Source organism: Schistocerca piceifrons, chromosome X, assembly GCF_021461385.2.
Source record: "Schistocerca piceifrons isolate TAMUIC-IGC-003096 chromosome X, iqSchPice1.1, whole genome shotgun sequence".
NCBI lineage: Eukaryota > Metazoa > Arthropoda > Insecta > Orthoptera > Acrididae > Schistocerca > Schistocerca piceifrons.
The window spans coordinates 350,495,147-350,518,556 of record NC_060149.1 but is presented as its reverse complement, the minus strand read 5'-3'; the positions used below and the strand labels follow the sequence as shown (position 1 = coordinate 350,518,556).

Here is a 23,410-nt window from a genome sequence, read left to right as displayed (position 1 = left end):
TCTTTTTTGCATTTCCAGGAGTGTATATTATTTATCAATGTTGAAACACAACTACTGTCTGTTCAACTGCAGCATGAAGACCAGTGTTTCCACATGTGTTTGGCCACATCCTCAATTACACATGAAATTCATTAAAGTTGACTGTTTTGAGATAAAATGTGATACAACAACAAATATAGTAGATTTTTCATGAAGTTGGTACTCTACAACTTTTGAGAAGATATCAGAGAAAGGAAACTGTGACGAGATTAGGGATGAAGGAAGGCATGTGGTGGAATATCATTACAGATATGTCAAACACAATTTTTTAAAACTTATTAATTTTCTGTGAAGAGAAGCTGAGGGGGTGAAAACTGCAAAATAGAGAGTGGCTGGCATTTCAGATGCAAATGAGATAATATGACTGGTGCTGTGTACATTTTTATTGTATTACAGAGATAAAAATAAAATGACTGATAAATGAGGCAAAGAGCCAGTGCTAAAACATCACAAAATACCTGGTATGGCCATTATATTTCTTAATTATTTTCAGAGCATAAAATTAGAGAGAGAAAAACAAGGGAAAAATTACATAGTTCAGATGTTGCATTATAACCTTTATAATGCTGGTTTTTGAATGAGTGAAGACCTGTGTGAATTGTAGCATGTACGTCACAAATGCAGAAACTCTCATACATTACTGTGTTCCTTTTTTTTCAATTATTTGTTAACCTCCTGTATCCATTAGTTGATGTCACCTACTCCAAAATTCCTTCAATGTTGACTCAGCACAATTTTTTTCTCTACTGTGGAGCTTCTCACTACATCTTTCCCACTATATTCTTGTCTTGTCATGGGAATACCATTATTGGCTTCTATATTAACTTCAAATGTCATGAATACTACACGAGAGAGCAGCTTTTGGTTTGGTGTATCAGTATCACTGTAGACTAATGCTACAGATGACATTTTAGACAATTCACAATATAGTAATATGTACTCATTACAAATTGCCCATTCTATCAGCTAAGCACAAACAGCTTTGCTTGCTGAACAATGTTGTTTAGCCACACTTGTTATTTGAGAATTATCTAAAACTGGTAGCATCAGTTCTTTTTCTGCAGGACTGTACTTGAATGATGTAGTTACTTGTTTCATATGGAAAATTTAATCTTTTTTCCAGCATTTCTTTGAACCATTCATTCATGCAAGCACAGTTCTACAAACTTATCACAGGGTGGAAAAATGGATACAACAGCAGTCTGCACAAATTCGGACATGCAATACTAAACTTCATGTATCATTAGATATACATGGTCCAACATTACTGCTGCCACAGAAGTCATCTTCACCTAATGTAATTATAGTTGACTCAGGTATGTTATTCATGTATACCTTTTCATATTAATCCAAGTTGTTGATATACTTATAGTGGTATGTTTTAAAACTCTCATAAAGAATTAAATGTAATAAAGATTACTTTATAGAGCTTGCTTATTTCACTGTTGCAGTTTCAGCATTTGGGCCATTATCAAGTGGTATTGCAAAAAAAGTGTGCTTCAGCACATGTCAGCCTTTAAAATACTTACATGTCAGAATTTAAAATCATCTGATATGTATACATTTTGTCATCAGAACTACAGTCAACAGTGTACATGTTGTCTTTTAAAACAGTTTCTACTTCAAGCAGAATTGAGGCTATAAGATAACACACTTAATTTTTCTTTCATTGAGCTAATTGTCATTGTTCTAGTTCAGAAGTTTGCTCATAAAAAGAATTACAGCACAAAAAAGGATATAATTGGCAGGTGAAACCATGAGAACTAGGTTCTTTAAATTTATAAATATACAATAATTATAGAACTGAAAAAAATTGCCTTGAACAGGCTGAGATTTAGATATTTGATTATTTGAAGCATGTAGCACAGACATATAATTTGTTGTGTCTCTTTAGTCAATTAATATTTTACTTTTATACACAGTGCATCTGATTTGATCAAAAATCTGTTTTACACTCAGTCAGCTTTTCATACTTTTTCATTTCTTACTCTTTATGTTCAGTTTCAAGCAAATATGTTTATTGCAAATATTTAAAATCCACCAGACAATTCCACATATTTTTATCAATTTAATCACAATCCCTTGTTTGGTTAAATGCATTTTGTATCCACTTTCTCAACTTTGTAGCTGACAGGTTGTACTCTCTCATCTGGAATTAATGTGAGAGAAGACTCAGCTAGCCAGATCATTTTTAGAAACATAAAATGAGACACAAGATATCCATAAGTTCATTTTTACTTTTTAATTGTAATATGTTGTCATTCTGTGACAGTTCATTCTCTTGCAGACTGAATGAATTATTGTTGATTATTTGGGAGAATGTGATTAGTCTCTAATTATATGCAACACTGTTTGATTGAGAGAAGTGACTAACTTTACTTTTTAGTAATTTCCCAAAAAGAAATTATTCTGTTACATAACTAATTGTTACCAAAAGTGGAGTATTCATTGTAACAATACTTCTGAAACTTGTCATTGGTACTTTTTGGACCACAGATCCATATCAAACTGCCTTGTCTTAAAGGTATCAAAATACCTAATGCTGCAATGGTGTTTCAACAACTTTGGGGAGAGTTTTTTTTTCATTACTTACATGTATAGATCAAAATCTCCAAAATGTGTTCTAATTTAATAATGTTCACTTTGCATCAGGCTCCTAGGAATGCTTTCATATAATTGTGAAAGTAAAAAAATATAAAAAAGCTGATGTCACCTACCTGTTGTTTGATTTTGCTATTACTCCAAGGAAACCACATTGGAAATTTATATTTTATCTATCATTCTAATTTTGGTATTTAGATATGTGTTAGATATTACAGTACTAATAATAAATACAGATACATGAATTTTATTGTCTCCACAACACTGTCTTTCCAGCATGTTATACTTTTTTGTGGTTTACAACATAGTGTCTTAATACAAAACAGATAGTTTTGGTGTTTGCAGGAAACAAAAATGAAATGAAAAACATAAAAACTGGTTTTTATTCCCCATCCATTACACTGAAATGCCAAAATGTATTGTGTACTTCTGAATAACTGAGTAAAAGTCACTGTAAACAGGATTTAATCAGTTGGGTGCTATTCTGCATTGTTAAGTTTTGAAATGCACCTTGTTGTAATTCCTGTGGGACATATTTCACCAGCAAGTTCATCTGTTCCTCAACAGGAGTGCATTTCAGTAATGGACTGCCACCTGTTTCATCTAATTTTGATTCACTGTGTTGGTTCATGTTGGGCCATAATGTAAGTGTATCTTCTTCTCTGTAACAATTTTGCTTATATGGTTTTCTAAATTAGTTTTGAAAGTGTATGTTTATCCCAAATAGAGAAACTAAAATACCATACCACCATCAAATTCAGCCATAGCTGAATGTTAAAAACCATAAATAAATTACACAACATGGCTTTAGCAATTAAAGACTTATAAATAGCTTGATGTCGTAGACATTCCAGAAGACTGAGTGTGGTGAAGTTTACATAGGAAATAGATATGAGAGTTTTATGCAGAGGGGTGTAGCATTTGCTGAATGCTAACAGAAGGCAGATGTAGAAAAAAGTTTCTCTGCAATGTTTTGACTATTTGAAAATAATCAAGAATTGAAACAATTAACATAAGGAAGGTAAAATTAATCCTCCATGTCTATCTCAATGATGTTTGAAATGTAGAAACCTCTAACAACACAGAGACATAAATATCTTTCAAGTTTGCACCACACCTATTATATTTGACCTGGCTGAATAAAATAGAGATTTTAGCACTGTTAATGCAAGAGCCTCATGAAAACAGGTCAGACCAGGGCTCCCCACCTGAAGCTACATCAGGAGTGAAGTGTTAATCCAACAAGTACTGTCACCATGTAGTTACCACATATCCCAGGCTGACAGAGTGACCAGAGTCATAATATCATCAATGTAGCAGAAAGGTAGAGTTGCTTTGACATTGGTGACCTGGTCACTACATGACTGAGTCGTGGCACAGTTGTGGCTTAGTGATGGAAAACAATGCCTTTTCAAAACAGGGACAAGCCAAGCCCACATAAATGGTACTCATTTTTAGACAGATATGTGCAGCCCAACAGATGCCAACTTCAAAGGGAGGTCTACTCCAGTCTTTGAGGCAATATGAGTCTGTGAGTTGCTACTTCCAGATTGGCCTCTGTGAGCTGTGGGTGTAGTATCTGCACCAAGTCTGATGTTACTGTCTTAGTACCATCCAAATGGGAGGCCTACACACCCACCTATGCCTGTTCAAGCATTTCTTTTGGTGTCTGCCTTCTGCTTGCATCAACAGGCATTATTCACGAGACTCATCTTCTTCACACTGGATTCACAGCATGATTCTGCATTCTCTGGTGTGCCCTGCCCTGAGCAGCATAGCTGCATCTAGTCTGTGTGGATGGAGGCCCAGGCGGTTGCAGGTACTTCGTATCAGTACTCTTGCTGAATCACTGCCATCTTTGTTTCAGTGATCGAGTGACACCTCAGGCTGCCAGTGACAACAGGTTGCTTGCTGATTGCAGCACCTCGTCACCAACTGAGTACAGCTTATGCCTCAGGGGCATTGACAACATTGAGCACTGTCATGATTGTTGCAGTTTGCTGCACAATGAAATGAATGTTTAACAGTGTTGTTTTCATGATGATTATACCAGTCAGCAATCAGGTATGCACCCACTGCTTCACTGTTATCCTGCCCCAGGTCATGAACTACTGGTTTCCTGGCCAGTGGCAACCCATTTCCACCACCGAATGTAGAGGTCATCCAACTCTGACCTCTATACAAGCTACAATTCTCTTCTTCATGTGTATACACATTCTCACATCCATAACCATACAGACAACCAAGTGCACCCCACCTTGGGTGTGGTTTAAGTTTTGGGATATCCTTCATATGGATCATATTTCAGAGAAATATAGTCACATTTGAATTTAGCCACCCATTTATTAATTGTTGGAACTGAAGAAACATATTCCTTATTTAACAGTCACTAACTTATGATGAATTTTATAATGGCAACATATTACAGTTTCTCCATCCCATGGTCTCTGCAGCTGAAGAAACAAAGAAGGCAAACAAAAATTGCTATGAGACTATACCAATGTGCCATTATGACAGTCGAAAGATAATTGAAACTCAAACATCTCAGGGCACTTAAATATTGTTGCAAGACACTATTCTTCCATGGAAACCTTCTGAGAACAGTATCTATGCATTCAGTTTCAAATATGATTGTAGCTTTTTCTGAAAATTACTCATTGAGTGGGTTAAAACACATATTGTCTTCGTCATGTTGCAGATGAGTGACAGCACTTCCACAACTGAATGGGGACATGCACCAGAATATCTGTTGCATCAACTCCTCCCTGATGATAACTCGGGTAGAGATCAACATGAACATACACACATTAGGTCAAGTTTACACGAAGATCATGACACCAACATTATCAATTATCTATGTGGAGGCACTGGCCAAAGTTTAAAAAGGATGGAACCCCTAGACCTGATGATATCCAAACAATTTTGCAGCTGCTAGCACTACAGATTTCATTATATATTCCCTCCTAAATTGGATGGATCAAGTCACTGATGTAGATGAAATTGTGGCATATGCTGATGATCTCCTAGTAGGCCTTCCTGTAAATTTAACAGTCATCTGGAAAATAAATCCTTAGTGAGCTGGAGTGGATGACAAAGTGGTGCAAAGGAAAGAAATTGATGGTAGCAGTACAGAAAATAACCTACGTGCTGCTTTGAGATAAACTGTCAGTAACTAGAAATCCATCATGGAAATTGGAGGATATCTCAACATCTAAAAAGCTGATGTGCATATTCTTGGGTACAAACTTATGGGAAGCTTTGTAGTGACAACATATCAGCAGTAGTGGATCAGGCTTCTTATTTAATGCATGAAATAAAAAATACGGGAACCACTAATTTCATATTACCACAGTCTGTCATGGAAGCGTACCACAGAGATTCACAGTGATATTTTGGAGCCAGTGTATTGGTGTGCTGACTCTGCATAGTGTAGCACCCCTTTGCAGGAAGGGGAGGTACGAGTGGGTGGTGGAGCGAGGGTGGGAGCCCAGGAGGCTCTAGAGAAAGGCAGCTGCAAAAGTAACAAGTTCTTTATTGAAACATCTGTGCTGTATTGTACAGCAGGTCAGTGGCCAGCTGGCCATTGATTTCTACTGATCTGGTTCCTTGCATGCCCCATGATCCTGATGTCAAATCTTCATGGTACACTGGCACCTTCGTTACGTAAGTCAACTGTGCAGTTCCCGCACCAGTAGCGTGTACTTGACGATGGGTTATCTACTTTGTACCTGGGCAGCACCCAGCAGCGTCATGGCATGGCATTCCCTCCATGATTATCTGCACATCCTGCAATGGCAGAAGACAGCTGGTGTACAGGGGGTGACCCACGACCTCCTGGCAGGAATGAGTCGTACTACTGATGTAGATCGGGGATGGTCTGCTGCACCATGTTACAAAGGCAGGGAGGGACTTATTGCATAGAGCTATTGGCCTGCCATTGACTCAAACTGGTGACCTCTGTTGGCAGATCCATGTGCTGACCTCATCCTTCATAGCTCTGTTATTGTGGTAGAATTACGAGACTAAGAATAATTTTGTTACAAAATACCGAGTACTTATTGTCAGCAGTAGCATGGTTGTTGTGCATTTGTTGTGCTTATAGTCACGTATCCTAATGCACCACTGCCACTATCAGTGTGGAAATCTGCATTGTCCCTTTCTGCCTGAGTCTGTGCAGTATCACTGAATCTGTTGTTTCAGCAAGCTAACCTGCCTCACAACATCACACTGACCTTGTTGGATTATTACAGTGACAACATCCCATGCTCATCTGCAGTCAGTGCTACTGCAATACATCATCGTTCAGGCTCACACTAATATGCCAATATACGGTTGGTATGTTGCATGCCTGCTACCATCTTCCAAAATTAATAATAATATCCTGCACAAATTTTCCAAGAACTCCCCACTTCACTGCATGTGTGTGAATGCCATAACACTCAAACTATGCATGTCTTCCTGTAAGCAGGAATCAAATTAGAATATACAGTCATGTTCAGTCAGTTTTAGTTTCTTCCAATACTATGACTTGCATCCCTTCCATTTTTGCCATCAACATATCACATCCTGAGGACAGTGACTAATATCACCATTCCTCACTCCTCAGAAGGCTGTTGCCACTGGCAAGCCCAGTCACATACAAAAAAATAACAGAAAATTTTTTCACACTAACATAACTTATTCACCACAGCCCTCTACTTAAGCAAATGTATTTTTAAAAAATCCATGACGAACACCCCTCATCATCTTGATCTTAATGAATATGGTACTTTGTGCAGAGGCTCAACCACATCTTCTTGTGTCTTCCTTAGATAGCTCTTCCTCGTGTTCTTCTCTTGTTCCACCCTCAAAACTCATGGAATCAGCTCTAGACTACCTCTAAAAGGTCTTACACATCCTCCATATACTTTCATCAGTCTTGTTGGCAACCTAACCTCATTTTTACTGGTAAAGTAGTCATTACCAGCTGAGAGGGTCCATGATATCTTGCAGTGAACTTTTTCATCTTTCATTTTGGCATGCAAGAGCTGGATAACATCATACACTGTCCTACTTTATGCTGCGGTAAACTTGCATTATGTTTCACTGATTCCTCCTCTGTAATGCCTTCATATTCACCTTTGTTACTCATTTCCATACTTCTCATATTGTTTTTACAAACTCATGGACCGACTCCCCATCTTTACTTTTCTTTGCCTTTACCAAATCAAATGATGATGGCATTTTGCGACCAAACACCACCTCATATGTGGATATCACAGTTTTCATGTATACATTTGAATTATACACTGACACAACATACCTTAGATGTGTATCCCAGTCACTGTGATGTGCTGTCATGTAGTACCTTACCATTTTCACATTTGGCTTGTGTGCTACCTAATACTCAAACTTGCTTTGTCTCAAGGCCCTTCTTGCCAGCCTACTAAACAGGTCCTTCAGCCCCAGTAACCACTTCAAAGCAGTGTGACTGGTCACTACCTGAAAGTTTTTCCCATAAAGATAACATCTAGAATATTTGATACTATAAATGAGGCTCAACATCTCTTTCTCTTTCAATGAATAGTTCTCCTCCACCACATTCAGCTGCCTTGATGCATAGGCTACAGTAACAATTTTTACCATTAATCTCCTGATTCAGGACATAACCTCCAAAGCTTGATATGACGCATCACACAAAGGGATAAAGTACTTCAGTGGAAGTCTGGAAATATTGGGCTTGATGTTGAAGCACTTGTTAATTCTTCAAATGCACACTGACACCCTTCTGCCCATATGGATTTCACATCATTTCTCAGCAACTGCGTGAATGATTTTGCTATGTCAGCAAATCTTTTCATGAAACTTCTGTAGTAATTTGAGATCCTGAAAACAGAATGCAGTTCCTTAATCAATGCAGGCACTGGAAACTTGTGTACAGCTTGCAGTAGCCTTGGGGGGTCTATCCTTACTCTGTCTTTTTAATTATATGGCCAAAATACACTCTGTCTTCTAATGCAAAATGGCACTTCTCTGTGCTCAATGTGAGACATGCAGTTCTCAATTTCTTAAACAATTCCATCAGACATTGCCTATTCTGATCCATGTCTTTTGGAATATGATGATATAGTCTAAACAAAGTAAACACTGGCATGGTTTTAAACCACTTGACACACAGCCCAGTGACCTCTGAAAAGTTTCAGCCACATTTTTCCATCCAAACAGCATTCTCTTGAACTGATTGTGCTCCCATAGTACCAAAAACAAAGTTTCTGGCTGATCTTTGGGAACTACCTCCTGCTGCGTGCAGCCACTCCTCAAGTCAATGGTTGAAAAGTACAAACATTATCCCAAGTTATTGACCATCTCAGTAAAGTTGGCAATGGCATATGCGTCCATTGTGGTCTTACTGTTAAGGTGACAGTAACCGCAGGAGAACAGGTACTGTCTAGAACCAACCACAGATTTTTTTTGTATAGCCACAGTTCCAGCACCCTGTGGACTGGTACTTTCTTCTGTTATCCATTGACTGGCTGCTGATTAATAAAATCTTTCATGATCAGCAGCAAATGTCTAGGTTTGCAATGTGGCATCCAATACTTCTGGGCTTTTGTCCCCTACTGGTACACAAGGTTGAGTCATGGACGTTGCTGGCAACAGACACCATATAAAAATAAATCATCAAATTCAAACAGCAATTCTTGCATCTGCTCTCTTTGTGCTCCCTTTATATGCTCCACTCTCATACTTAAGGCAATCTTAATGGTGGCTTGTGGCTGCTTGTGCTCTACTCTCCATACTTATCACTCATCATCATCTAGACTGTCCAAACTTGCTATTAACACCCCATCCTGAACTTCAGTACTTTTGTGCCAGAATTATCTACACTCCTGGAAATTGAAATAAGAACACCGTGAATTCATTGTCCCAGGAAGGGGAAACTTTATTGACACATTCCTGGGGTCAGATACATCACATGATCACACTGACAGAACCACAGGCACATAGACACAGACAACAGAGCATGCACAATGTCGGCACTAGTACAGTGTATATCCACCTTTCGCAGCAATGCAGGCTGCTATTCTCCCATGGAGACGATCGTAGAGATGCTGGATGTAGTCCTGTGGAACGGCTTGCCATGCCATTTCCACCTGGCGCCTCAGTTGGACCAGCGTTCGTGCTGGACGTGCAGACTGCGTGAGACGACGCTTCATCCAGTCCCAAACATGCTCAATGGGGGACATATCCGGAGATCTTGCTGGCCAGGGTAGTTGACTTACACCTTCTAGAGCACGTTGGGTGGCACGGGATACATGCAGACGTGCATTGTCCTGTTGGAACAGCAAGTTCCCTTGCCGGTCTAGGAATGGTAGAACGATGGGTTCGATGACGGTTTGGATGTACCGTGCACTATTCAGTGTCCCCTCGACGATCACCAGTTGTGTACGGCCAGTGTAGGAGATCGCTCCCCACACCATGATGCCGGGTGTTGGCCCTGTGTGCCTCGGTCGTATGCAGTCCTGATTGTGGCGCTCACCTGCACGGCGCCAAACACGCATACGACCATCATTGGCACCAAGGCAGAAGCGACTCTCATCGCTGAAGACGACACGTCTCCATTCGTCCCTCCATTCACGCCTGTCGCGACACCACTGGAGGCGGGCTGCACGATGTTGGGGCGTGAGCGGAAGACGGCCTAACGGTGTGCGGGACCATAGCCCAGCTTCATGGAGACGGTTGCGAATGGTCCTCGCCGATACCCCAGGAGCAACAGTGTCCCTAATTTGCTGGGAGGTGGCGGTGCGGTCCCCTACGGCACTGCGTAGGATCCTATGGTCTTGGCGTGCATCCGTGTGTTGCTGCGGTCCGGTCCCAGGTTGACGGGCACGTGCACCTTCCGCCGACCACTGGCGACAACATCGATGTACTGTGGAGACCTCACGCCCCACGTGTTGAGCAATTCGGCGGTACGTCCACCCGGCCTCCCGCATGCCCACTATACGCCCTCGCTCAAAGTCCGTCAACTGCACATACGGTTCACGTCCACGCTGTCGCGGCATGCTACCAGTGTTACAGACTGCGATGGAGCTCCGTATGCCACGGCAAACTGGCTGACACTGACGGCGGCGGTGCACAAATGCTGCACAGCTAGCGCCATTCGATGGCCAACACCGCGGTTCCTGGTGTGTCCGCCGTGCCGTGCGTGTGATCATTGCTTATACAGCCCTCTCGCAGTGTCCGGAGCAAGTATGGTGGGTCTGACACACCGGTGTCAATGTGTTCTTTTTTCCATTTCCAGGAGTGTATGTTTACGGGTCTCACTCTCCCACTATTCCTCTCTTGTATGTGACAACACTTACATTTATAAAACAACTTTCTGGACCCAGTATATTGTTCTCTTGCAGAGGCTGGACCGTACGTAACATACCCGCAGGTAGATCTGGCTGCATATTCACCCATAGTGACTTCACTATTGCAATTATACACAGTTCAACTGGTTTGTTCAATACAATGGATGTCCATTGCAACAGTTCTACACTGGCAACAGCTTCCCCTAGCTGGTATATCATTCCACTAAGTTCTATTATATGTCACAGAAGGTCAATGTTAGCTCAATTTTGATATAAAAAGCCTTGCCCCAGGATCATGCTGTAGCCCATGCTTGCATCACAACTTAAACTGAACAGTCCCTATTCAAAAATCTATATCCACTGACTCCAACAGTCTTATGTCAGTAGGCCTAGCCCCACGTAACCCTTTATTGTGGGACTTCCTGTTGCCTCTGGCACAGTGAGTCTCTACTGGCAATCAACACATGCACCCCTATGTGTAACGAAATCATGTACTTGTTACCCCACATAGCATCCAGTACTGCATGCTCTGTCTCTACATACGTATTTGTTGCATCTAATTTTAATGGGAACACCTTTAGATCGACTTTGAGTTCCACTTTGTGTTTAACAGATTCTTACCTCCTCCCTCCTTGTCCACATCTATGTCCTTTACCAAAATTCTCCTGCTGATATCTTCCATTTCCTCTATTGCAGGTGTCTGGCAAGACTGCCTTTGTTAGTGCCCCTGCTGTCCACACATGTAACATGTAATGTTCACAGAAAATACCCCACATCTTTCCAGTTTCCCTGTTGCTACGTCATTTTCTTTGTGTTACCTCACTAACCTAATCTACATCTGCATGACTACTCTGGAACTCACACTTATGTGTTTGGCAGAGGGTTCATCAAACAACTTTAACACTATTTCTCTATCATTCCACTCTTTAACACCACATGGGAGAAACAAACATGTAAATCTTTCTGTGCGAGTTCTGATTTCTGTTATTTTAGCACAATGGTCATTTCTGCCTATGTAGGTGGGTGTAAACAAAATATTTTTGCATTCAGAGGAGAACATTAGAGATTGAAATACTGTGAAAAGATCTCTCCTCAAGAAAAAAATTGCATTTCTTAATGATTGACACTCTGACTCATGTATCGTATCCATGACACATCCTATTTGATGATAATACAAAAGGAGCTGTCCTTCTTTGAACTTTTTTGATGTACTCCTTCAGCACTATCTGGTAAGGATACCATACTGCAAAGCAGTACCGTAGCAGAGTATGAACAAGTGAAGTGTAGGCAGTCTCTTTACAAAACCTGCCGCATCTTCTAAATGTCTTTGGTTTGACTTCCCCACAACCTTATGTGTGTGATGGTTCTAATTCCAGATGTTCATAATTAGAATTCCCAAGTTTTTAGATGAATTGACAGCCTTTACATTTTTGTGATTTATCATATAATTGAAATTTAATGGATTCCTTGTAGTACGCATATGGACGACCTCACTGTTTTAATTATGTAGGGTCAGCTACACTTTTTGCACCACATAGATATCTTGTATAAATCCTTTTGCAGTTGGTTTTGATCTTCTGATGAGTTCCCTACATAGTAAATTACACTGTCATCTGCAAACAATCTAAGAGGGCTGCTCAGTGTCTCTCTCAAATTGTTTATGTAGATTAGGAAGAGCAGAGCCTATAACACCTCTGTGGGGAATGTCAGGTTTTTCTTGATGACTTTCTGTTGGTTACTATGAACTGTGACATTTATGATGGGAAATAATGAATCCATTCACACAACTGAGATGGTACTCCATAGGCACACTACTTGATTTGAAGCCACTTGTGAGGAACAGTAGCAGTAACAGAATGCAGATGTTTGGATGCACCTGTATGCACCCTAATGACATGTCCAATGGCAACCACACCAGAAAAGCATCAAGCACACTCTGCTCAGCTTCTTGCTACAAAACTGAAATTTCTCCATCACTCTGTCGCAACTCATATGTGGATTCATTATATATCCTTATCCTGCACAGCTTCCCCAAGCCTCTTCACACTTCTGCTCAACTACTTCTGAAGATACCTCACACTATTCTGTTTTTTGTATCTTTGTAAAAGCTCCTTCTCCAGATAGTCAAATTAAGCTGCATTCTTTCATGCCTCTGTGCTCCTTATGTGTGTTGTTGAATCTCTCACTTGTCACAGTTTTGCTGCATACAATAATTCACTGTCAGTCTAACCACTCATCTTTATGAACATCTTAAAGTCCTCTAAGGATGGCTGCACATACTCAAATGATTTTCCAGAAAAGGGAACAGTTAATCCTGTGGCAGCTGAATCCACCTCAAACTGTGGTATCTGAAGCATTGCTAACTGTTCTTCCATAGCTGTTAAAGCCGTCAACTGTCCATGTAGCTGCTTATTATCTGCTGCCAGCTGCACTACCTTTTCTAACAATAACAGTATTCTGTTCAGGTCTGAGGCATCCTTCATCCCTGAATCTGCCACTGTGACACTCCTACTCCCCATTACACAAAATAATACAAACAAATCGCAACTCTGAAAAATCAATACAAACCAGTCATTACGTCATATCATGAGCTGCCTAGACTCTTTACACTGCCTTGCAATATGACCATACTGATGACTTATATAACAGGTTTGAGGAACTCTTCCAAGCATGGTGCAGTATGCTCAAGTAAATTACATAGTGTAACCATACAAACACAAATTCTGTACTCTACAAGTTAGTCACCACTTCCAGCCTCAACAGGGTAACCTTTAAATTACAATGACAGTCAGATCTCATTTCCACATCTGTTACCCCCTTGAAAATGCAACCACATGGTTCATCACTCACCACACTGTGTTCGCACCATGGGTGGTGGTTCAGATTCTGTGCTGAGTGAAGATGATGCTGCAAGTTCTGACACCAAACTATAGCACCCCTAGTGCAGAGAGCTGTGGCTATAAGTAAGGATGATGCAGGTGGACAGTGGAGATGGGAGCACAGGGGGCTTCAGAGAAAGGCAGCTGCAAATGCAACAAATGCTTTATGGAAACATCTGTGCTACATAGTAAACCAGGTCAGTGGCCAGCTGGCTGTTTGGCTGGCTGCTTACATGCTGCATGATTGTGACACAGAGTCTCCTTGGCGTGCTGCTGGACTCATTCCATAATACAGACATGTGGTTCCCATGTCAGTAGTATGTAGTAGATAATGTAGATGATGATATATCTCATGCAGACCTGGATGGCACCTGATTGCGGCAAATCTCATGCAGACTTGGATGGCACCTGACTGCATCGTGGTCGGGGATGTCCACCATGATTAGGGGCCTATCTGTGATGGCAGAAGATGGATGATGTGCATGAGGTGTAGCACTAAGTCCACCAGGGACTTAGTGCATAGCGCTATTGTCCTGCCATGGCCTCAGACTAATGACTTCTGGTGGTAGGTCCATGTGGCAGCCTCATTTGGCAGAGCCTGTCATTGTGGTAAAGCTGCATGTCTGAGAATAATTGTATTGCAATAGTCCAGTGCTTATAGACAGCAGGTTTATGCTTGTTGTGCATTGGCACTGCTTCCAGTCATGTATCCTAAAGCACTGTTGCCACTGTCAATGTGGAAATCTGCCTTGCCCCTTTTTGCTTCATGAGTTGATGCAATACTGCTGAGTCTGCTTTTTCAGCAAGCTAACCTACCTCACAACACTGTGTTGACTTTGTTGAATTTTTACAGTGACAACATCCCTTGCTTGTTTGCTGTCAGTGCTGCTACAATACATAGTTCCAGGCTCACACTGATGTGGTGTTATATTGCTCCCTTCTACAAACGAGACCATATATCTCAGGTTGACCTTAATACCAGTTTCATATTATATTACTTGTTTGTACAAAATACAGTGACAGTTTTTTGACCAAAACAGCTGGGGTCTTGCCCACATGGGTTACATTCCTCATCCACTCTTACTTACTAAGCACTTATTTCTACTTTACTTTTGAATCTATTTATCACTCTTGTTTTGTGCTTCTGGGAATTTAACCTTCATGACTTGTCCCCTTGCTTCCTTTTCCTTAAATCCTGAAAAAATGTACATATTTTCCATATTCACCCTGCAAGGCTACACTCTCACTCTCTCTTCTATATCTCCACTCTGCAAACCACCATGAAGTGCATGGCAGAGGGTATGTCATGTTGTACCAGTTATTACGGTTTCTTCTCATTTCCATCACATATGGAGTCCAGGGAGAATGAGTTTTTAAATGCTTCTGTGGATGCTGTAGTTATTGTAATCTTACGCACATGATCTCTATGTGAGCGATACATAGTGGGTTGTTGTATATTCATAGAGTCATCATTTAAAGCCGGTTCTTGAAACTTTGCTAGTAGACTTTCTTGGGTTAGTTTACACATATCTTCAAGAGTCTGCCAGTTCAGTTTCTCCAGTATGTCTGTAACACTTTCCCATGGATCAAGCAAAAATGAGACCTTTTGTGCTGCCCTTCTTTGTACATGCACAATATTCCTTGTTAGTACTATTTGGTGTAGATCCCACGCACTTGAACAATATTCTAGAACCAGCTGGATGAGTGATATGTAAGCTATCTCCTTTGTAGACTGATTGCACCTCGTCAGCATTCTGCCAACAAACTGAAGTGTTCCACCTACTTTTTGACAACTGGATGTATGTAATCATTCCATTTCATATTCCTACAAAGTGTTACACCCAGATATTTGTATGAGTTAGCTGATTCTAACAGTGACTCATTGAAATTATAGTCATAGGATATTAAGGATTTTTTCCTTTTTTTCTTTTTTGTGAAGTGTACAATTTTACATTTCTGAATATTTAAAGCAAGTTGCCAGTGGCCAATGTACCACTTTGAAATCTTATCAAGATATGATGGTATATTTATGCAGTTTATGTAAGGCAGAGCTTCAGTATAGGTAACTGGATCACCTGCAAAAAGTCTGAGGTTACTGTTAATATTCTCTGCAAAGTCATTAATATACAACAGGAGCAACAAGGGTCACAGCACACTTCCCTGGGGCACACCCAAAGTTACTTCTACATCTGACAATGTCTCTCCATTCAAGATAACATGCCAAATTGTGTCCCTACCAAAAAGTCTGCAATCCAGTCACTAATTTTGCTTGATACCCCATATGATCATACTTTTGACAATACGTTTAGGTGTGGTACTCTGTCAAACACTTTTCAGAAATCAAGAAATACTGCATCTACCTGCCAGCCTTGATCCAAAGCTTTCAGTATGTCACATCTGAGAAAAGTGTGTCAGGTTTCATATGATCAATGTTTTTGGAATCCATGCTGGTTGGCATTGAGTTCAAGATACTTCTCTATGTTTGAACTCATAATGTGTTCTAAGATTCTACAACAAATTGATGTCAAGTATATTGGATGGTAGTTTTGTGGATCACATCTACTAGCCTTCTTGTAGATGGGTGTGACCTGTGCTTTTTGCCAAGAACTGGGTATATTTTTCTGTTTGAGGGATTTGTGATATAGTATAGTTAGAAGAGGGGCTAACTCAACTGAAAACTCAGTGTAAAATCTCCTCCCATTATGAACTGTTCTACTGTGTACTAACTCAGCTGAAAACTCAGTGTAAAATCTCCTCCCATTATGAACTGTTCTACTGCATACATATCTATCCAGTGCCTTGTGCTGAAAGTTTCAAATTCCTCATTGCAATATGAGTCTACTGACTTTTTATTTAGTTTACTGAACATATGTATCATTTTGCTTGTTTTGGTTGTTCTTTGTACTTTGTTAATCATTGATGCTACAACTGTGTCATGATCACTAATACCATTTTATGCTCTATCGAACCAGTTTACTAAAATCTTGTCTACTGGTGGATTATGCTAACAGTCAGCTCTCCACCTCAGAAGAATTAATTCTATGGACAGTAAATTAGAGCCACTGTGGCACTGGTTATTACTGGACTTGAAAGCACTGTCACATAACGTTATCCTTCTCTGAACTGCTCATCATGTTACATTTAGTGATAAGCTGAGAAGTGCCCTTACTCCACAGCAATGTATCAATCCAGGGAATGTATTACATCAGACTCTAAAGTTTCATTTATAAATTCTGTATTCTGTGTTGGCAATAATTTTCAAAGGTTCATCTGGCCAATACAACTTTGGTTGTGAGACATTCACTTGCATGATTCCTGTAATCGGGCATGTGCTCAGGTTGGTTTGTATTGCCCAGTTCAGACAAACCATAACAGTCCTCTTGCAACAATGTTGTAACTCCTCCTCTGTCATTACTGCATGCTTGCTACCATCTTCCAAAATTAATAATGTCCCACAGATCCTCACCTGCACAAACTTTGCAGGAACTCACCACTTGCTCAGCATATATGACCAATGTAACACTCAAATTGTGTATGTCTTCCTGTCACTGGGAATCATATTAGAAGACAAAATTGTGATAAGTCAGTTTTCTCTTCTGCTGTTGCTATGACCTGCCTCACTTCCATTCTTACCTTTGATGTACCACATCCACTAGCAATCCCAACTACATACAACAAAAATGACATAAAAAACGAATATAACTTATTCACTACAAATATACATCTTTTATCTTCTTCTGATTTCTTCTCTTCACAGTCTTCTCCAGTTACACCCTTGAAATTCCTGGAATTTACTCTGTTCTAGCTCAAAAAGACTTTATATGTGTAACATGTACTATCTTAGTTCATGTTTACTGGCAAAGTGGTCTCCACCAGCTAACAGGGTCCTTTATAACTTGTGATGAACTCTTTCATCTTCATTTTCATCACGTAAGGGCTTCATAACGTCACCCATTGTCCTACTTTATGTTGTGGTAAACTTGTTGTTCATTTCACTGATTCCTTCTAGTTCTCTAACGCCTTTGTATTTGCCATCTGTACTCATTTCCATATTTCTCGTCTGTTTTGACAACCTCATGGATGGACTCCCCATCGTTATCTCTCTTTTCCTGTACAAGATGGAATGGTGATGGCATTTTTTCTGATCATACACCACCTCATATGGGGACAAACAGTACTCGTGTGTACTTTGAATGAGAGAATGAGATGCTGACACAACATACTTTACATACGTGTCCCAGTTGCCGTGCTGTGCTTTCGTGTAGTAACATAACATGTTACAGTTGTTCTATGTACCTGTTCCATTCTACCATTGACCTGTGGATGAAGAGGACTTGTTCTTAACTTTTTCATATGCAATAACTGACACAGCTCTTTCAATAACTCTGAAATGAAATTCTTACAATGGTCTGTAGTTATCTCACCTGGCACTCCAAACTTCGACATCCTGTTGTTAACCATTGCCTGTGTGATTGTCACTTCCTGCTGGTTTGGCATAGCAACCAGCCCCATGTACCATAAAAAGGGATCTGTAATTGTTAATACAAAGCAGTTTCCTGCTGCTGTACATTTGATTGGTCTTTGTACATCAATCCCAAGCATTTCAGATGGTTTCAGTGCTTCTAGTAGCCTCTGCAATGGCACTTGTGTATGATTCAAGTCAGCTTGTTGTGCACACTACATGCAATTTCTAACATGTTGATTGACATTTGCTTTCTTTTGCTTCTGCCAGTATCTATCAGGTACCCTCCAGTTTGTTGCTCTGCACCCTCTATGGTTCAAATGGCTCTGAGCACTATGCGACTCAACATCTTAGGTCATCAGTCCCCTAGAACTTAGAACTACTTAAACCTAACTAACCTCAGGACATCACACACATCCATGCCCGAGGCAGGATTCGAACCTGCGACCGTAGCGGCGCGCGGCTCCAGACTGTAGCGCCTAGAACCGCTCAGCCACTCCGGCCGGCACACCCTCCATGAGCAGGTAATGTGTGATCATATGCTCCCTTTAAAATCTGTGTCTTAAACTTCACTGTTAGTACTTCCCATGGCCCTAGCCTTGTTTCCATACAAACCAGTCTGTCACATGTGCTAAACTGCGATTGGGTCCTGTATTGTTTACTATCAGTGTCAGTGCTCTGAGCTGCCTGCCACTCCACAAGACAATGGACCAGATCTTCCAACACTACTACCTTCCTGCTTAATGGATCTACATTCCTGTGCTTATCCCCTGCCTTGTTTACTACTTCATACTCAGGGCCCACTTTGTCAGCCTGCTAAATGGGCCCTTCAGACCCAATAATCACTTCAAAGCTGTGTGGTTGGCCACTATGTGTAATTTTTTTTTCCACAAAAGCAACATCTAAGTACATGACATCATACAATGAGCTTCAACATCTCTTTTTCTTTCATTGACTGGTTCTTCTACACTGCATTCAGCTGTCTCAATGCAAAGGCTACAGGATCATCTTCACCATTAATTTCCTTGCTTAAGACATGTTCCAGAGCATGATTAGATGTATCTCATGAAAGGATAAAGTCTTACTGAATGTCTGGAAATACTAGAAACAGGCTTGATATCAAAACTCCTCTTAATTCTAGCAGAATGGAGGTCCTTTGGTGCACCTGTACACACCCTTCTTGACTTGTCAGTGACACCCCATCAGAAAATTATCAGATGCCCCCTGCTCAGCTTCTTATAACATAACTGCATTTGCTGCATCACATTGCCCTAACTCCTATGTGTATTCATTACATTTCCATATCCTGCCACTGAGTTCTCCCACAGTTTCTCCAGACTTCTTCATAATAGCACTCAACTGCCCTCAGAAATATGTCACACTATTCTGTTCTTTGCAGCTTTGAAAACAAAAACCTTCTCCATATACTCAAAGTTAGCTGCATTTTTTAATGCCTCCATAAAGCTTACATGTTTTCAGTTCCTCCATTAGTCGCAGTTTTGCTACTCCCAGTGATTGACTCTCTCTCTGTCATGCAACTCCACTGATTTCTTAATGTCCTTTAAAAATGACCTCACATCCTCAGATGATTTTCCACAAAAAGGAAAAAGCAATTGTGTGGCAGCTTGATCCACCTCATGCTGTGGTACCTGAAGCAATGCTAACTGCTCATCCCAAGCTACCTTTTCTAACAGCACCTTTACTATTTCTGGCTCTAAAATGTCATTACAAACTAGTCTTTACATCATATCATGAGCCATCTAGATTCTCTACACTTACTTGAAATACGACCATATCGATGACACATATAACAGGTTAGAGGAACTGACTCCGAGGATGGCACAGTGTGCCCAAGAAGTTACATTGTGTACATCTTACAGGCACCAATTACTGCTTTCTCAGTTACTCTTAAACTCAGAAAAGTTAGTCAACTCCTCAGGCCTAAGCAAGGTAACCTTTAAATTACAATGATATTTACGCCTCACTTCCATGTCTATTACACCCTCCAAAACATAACCAAATGGTTCATAGCTCACCACACTATGTTGGCACTGTAGGTGGTGGTTCAGACATCATGCTGAGTAAGATGATGCTGCATATTCTGATATCAAACTATAGTGCCCTCGGAGTGCAGGGAGGGGCAGCTATGAGCCAGGATGATGTGAGCAGGTGGTTGATGCAAGGTGGGAGCCTGCAGGTGCATGTGGATAGTGAGCCACTGCCCCTGGGCAGAAATAGGCTATGCTGCTGAAGTATACATGTGATGGACTGTTGTTCTAAGTCTGGGAGGGACTTACTGTGCAGAGCTGTTGCCCTGCCATGACCTCAAACCAGTGACTTCTGCTGGCAAGTCCATGTGGCAACCTCATCTGGCATAGCTCTGTCATCCTGGTAGAACTGTGAGACTGAAAATAATTTTGTTAGAAAACTTATGTAGTTGTAGATTGCAGTGGTATGTTTGTTTTACATATGCACCACTTTCACTCACATATTCTAAAACGCCACTGTCACTGTTAGTGTAGAAATCTGCATAGCCCCTTGTTGCATGAGTCTGTGCAGTACTGCTGGGTCTGCTGTTTCAGCAAACTAACCTGCCTTGCAACATTGCATTACCCTTGTTGAATTATTAAAGTGACAATATTCTTCATTCTTTGCTGTCAATGCTGCTCCAATATCTCATTCAGGCTCACCCTCATATGCCCATGTATGTTATATCAGCATAAGCCTTCTTAAGTATGTACAAGATAACAAGTACAGCTGCAACTACTTTTGGGCTACCACTGTCTGCCATGAAATCTTACCACAGTGATTCACACTGATAGGAATTTCCTGACTCTGCATTGAGTGTCATAGAAAATCTGTGTGTCCAGGACAGAGAGGTATGTTAATTTGCAAGAAAGATTTTAACACAGCTTGCCATTTGCTTAATATTCATTTTTAAACTGAACTGAGAAGTTTCTTGTGTTAAGGATGTTCAGAAACTGTTTCTGGGCTAACAGTCTGTTTCTTCTGCTGTCTGTCTGGCTGTCACTTGGAAATGATATTGGAAGATTTGTGACGTTACAATATCTAATGTATATCATCAGTGGGAAACACTGTTCTGATTGATTGTATTGTCAGGTACCCTTATTTCTTCTGATTCTTTGATCACAAAGTTGCAGAAGACACTGCCATGATACAAGATGTTCATAAGTTGAAAAATGAGTATGTCTTTGTCCTCTGCCATTGCATTTTTTAGTGAAGTGTGACCACAACAAACAGCATGGCAAGATGAAATATTATATTTATGCGTTCTAAGTCAACTTGTATTATATATGATTTTCATGATGTTAAGATGTTTAAAAAAAGATCCAGCCAGTTTACAGCACCTTATTTTTGTGTTAGGATTTCTATATACACTCCTGGAAATGGAAAAAAGAACACATTGACACCGGTGTGTCAGACCCACCATACTTGCTCCGGACACTGCGAGAGGGCTGTACAAGCAATGATCACACGCACGGCACAGCAGACACACCAGGAACCGCGGTGTTGGCCGTCGAATGGCGCTAGCTGCGTGGCATTTGTGCACCACCGCCGTCAGTGTCAGCCAGTTTGCCGTGGCATACGGAGCTCCATCGCAGTCTTTAACACTGGTAGCATGCCGCGACAGCGTGGACGTGAACCGTATGTGCAGTTGACGGACTTTGAGCGAGGGCGTATAATGGGCATGGGGAGGCCGGGTGGATGTACCGCCGAATTGCTCAACACGTGGGGCGTGAGGTCTCCACAGTACATCGATGTTGTCGCCAGTGGTCGGCGGAAGGTGCACGTGCCCGTCGACCTGGGACCGGACCGCAGCGACGCACGGATGCACGCCAAGACCGTAGGATCCTACGCAGTGCCGTAGGGGGCCGCACCGCCACTTCCCAGCAAATTAGGGACACTGTTGCTCCTGGGGTATCGGCGAGGACCATTCGCAACCGTCTCCATGAAGCTGGGCTACGGTCCCGCACACCGTTAGGCCGTCATCCGCTCACGCCCCAACATCGTGCAGCCCGCCTCCAGTGGTGTCGCGACAGGCGTGAATGGAGGGACGAATGGAGACGTGTCCTCTTCTGCGATGAGAGTCGCTTCTGCCTTGGTGCCAATGATGGTCGTATGCGTGTTTGGCGCCGTGCAGGTGAGCGCCGCAATCAGGACTGCACACGACCGAGGCACACAGGGCCAACACCCGGCATCATGGTGTGGGGAGCGATCTCCTACACTGGCCGTACACAACTGGTGATCGTCGAGGGGACACTGAATAGTGCACGGTACATCCAAACCGTCATCGAACCCATCGTTCTACCATTCCTAGACCGGCAAGGGTACTTGCTGTTCCAACAGGAAAATGAACGTCCGCATGTATCCCGTGCCACCCAACGTGCTCTAGAAGGTGTAAGTCAACTACCCTGGCCAGCAAGATCTCCGGATCTGTCCCCCATTGAGCATGTTTGGGACTGGATGAAGCGTCGTCTCACGCGGTCTGCACGTCCAGCATGAACGCTGGTCCAACTGAGGCGCCAGGTGGAAATGGCAGGGCAAGCCGTTCCACAGGACTACATCCAGCATCTGTACGATCGTCTCCATGGGAGAATAGCAGCCTGCATTGCTGCGAAAGGTGGATATACACTGTACTAGTGCCGACATTGTGCATGCTCTGTTGCCTGTGTCTATGTGCCTGTGGTTCTGTCAGTGTGATCATGTGATGTATCTGACCCCAGGAATGTGTCAATGAAGTTTCCCCTTCCTGGGACAATGAATTCACGGTGTTCTTATTTCAATTTCCAGGAGTGTATCTTAAATTAGGAATGTTGTAGAACCTGAGTTGTTAGTTTCAATGTGAGACCCTACAGGAATATCTGGAGAAGAGTCTAAGAACAATATAAGTTACTACAAAGATGCAGCATAGCCCAGCATTCTGCCAATAACCAATCAGGAAACATGAGAAAGAAATTACCTGACTAACTTCCACATCTACATTAACAGAGACTCTTGCGAACTTCATTTTTGGAATTAGCTTCTGTTTGTATTTCAGTCTCTGCTTGGTTCATGTAGTTTGAAACTGTCAATAG

General features: G+C 41.5%; 1 protein-coding gene across 1 annotated transcript in view; it reads left to right on the top strand.

Moving 5' to 3' along the window:
• Positions 1 to 23,410, top strand: part of LOC124722880 (vacuolar protein sorting-associated protein 13A-like) — a 752,258-nt gene that overhangs the window by 255,523 nt on the left and 473,325 nt on the right. Inside the window, exon 23 of the mRNA XM_047248017.1 lies at positions 1,163 to 1,355. Coding sequence (XP_047103973.1) covers positions 1,163 to 1,355 — 193 coding nt within the window. The remainder of the gene's footprint in view (positions 1 to 1,162; positions 1,356 to 23,410) is intronic.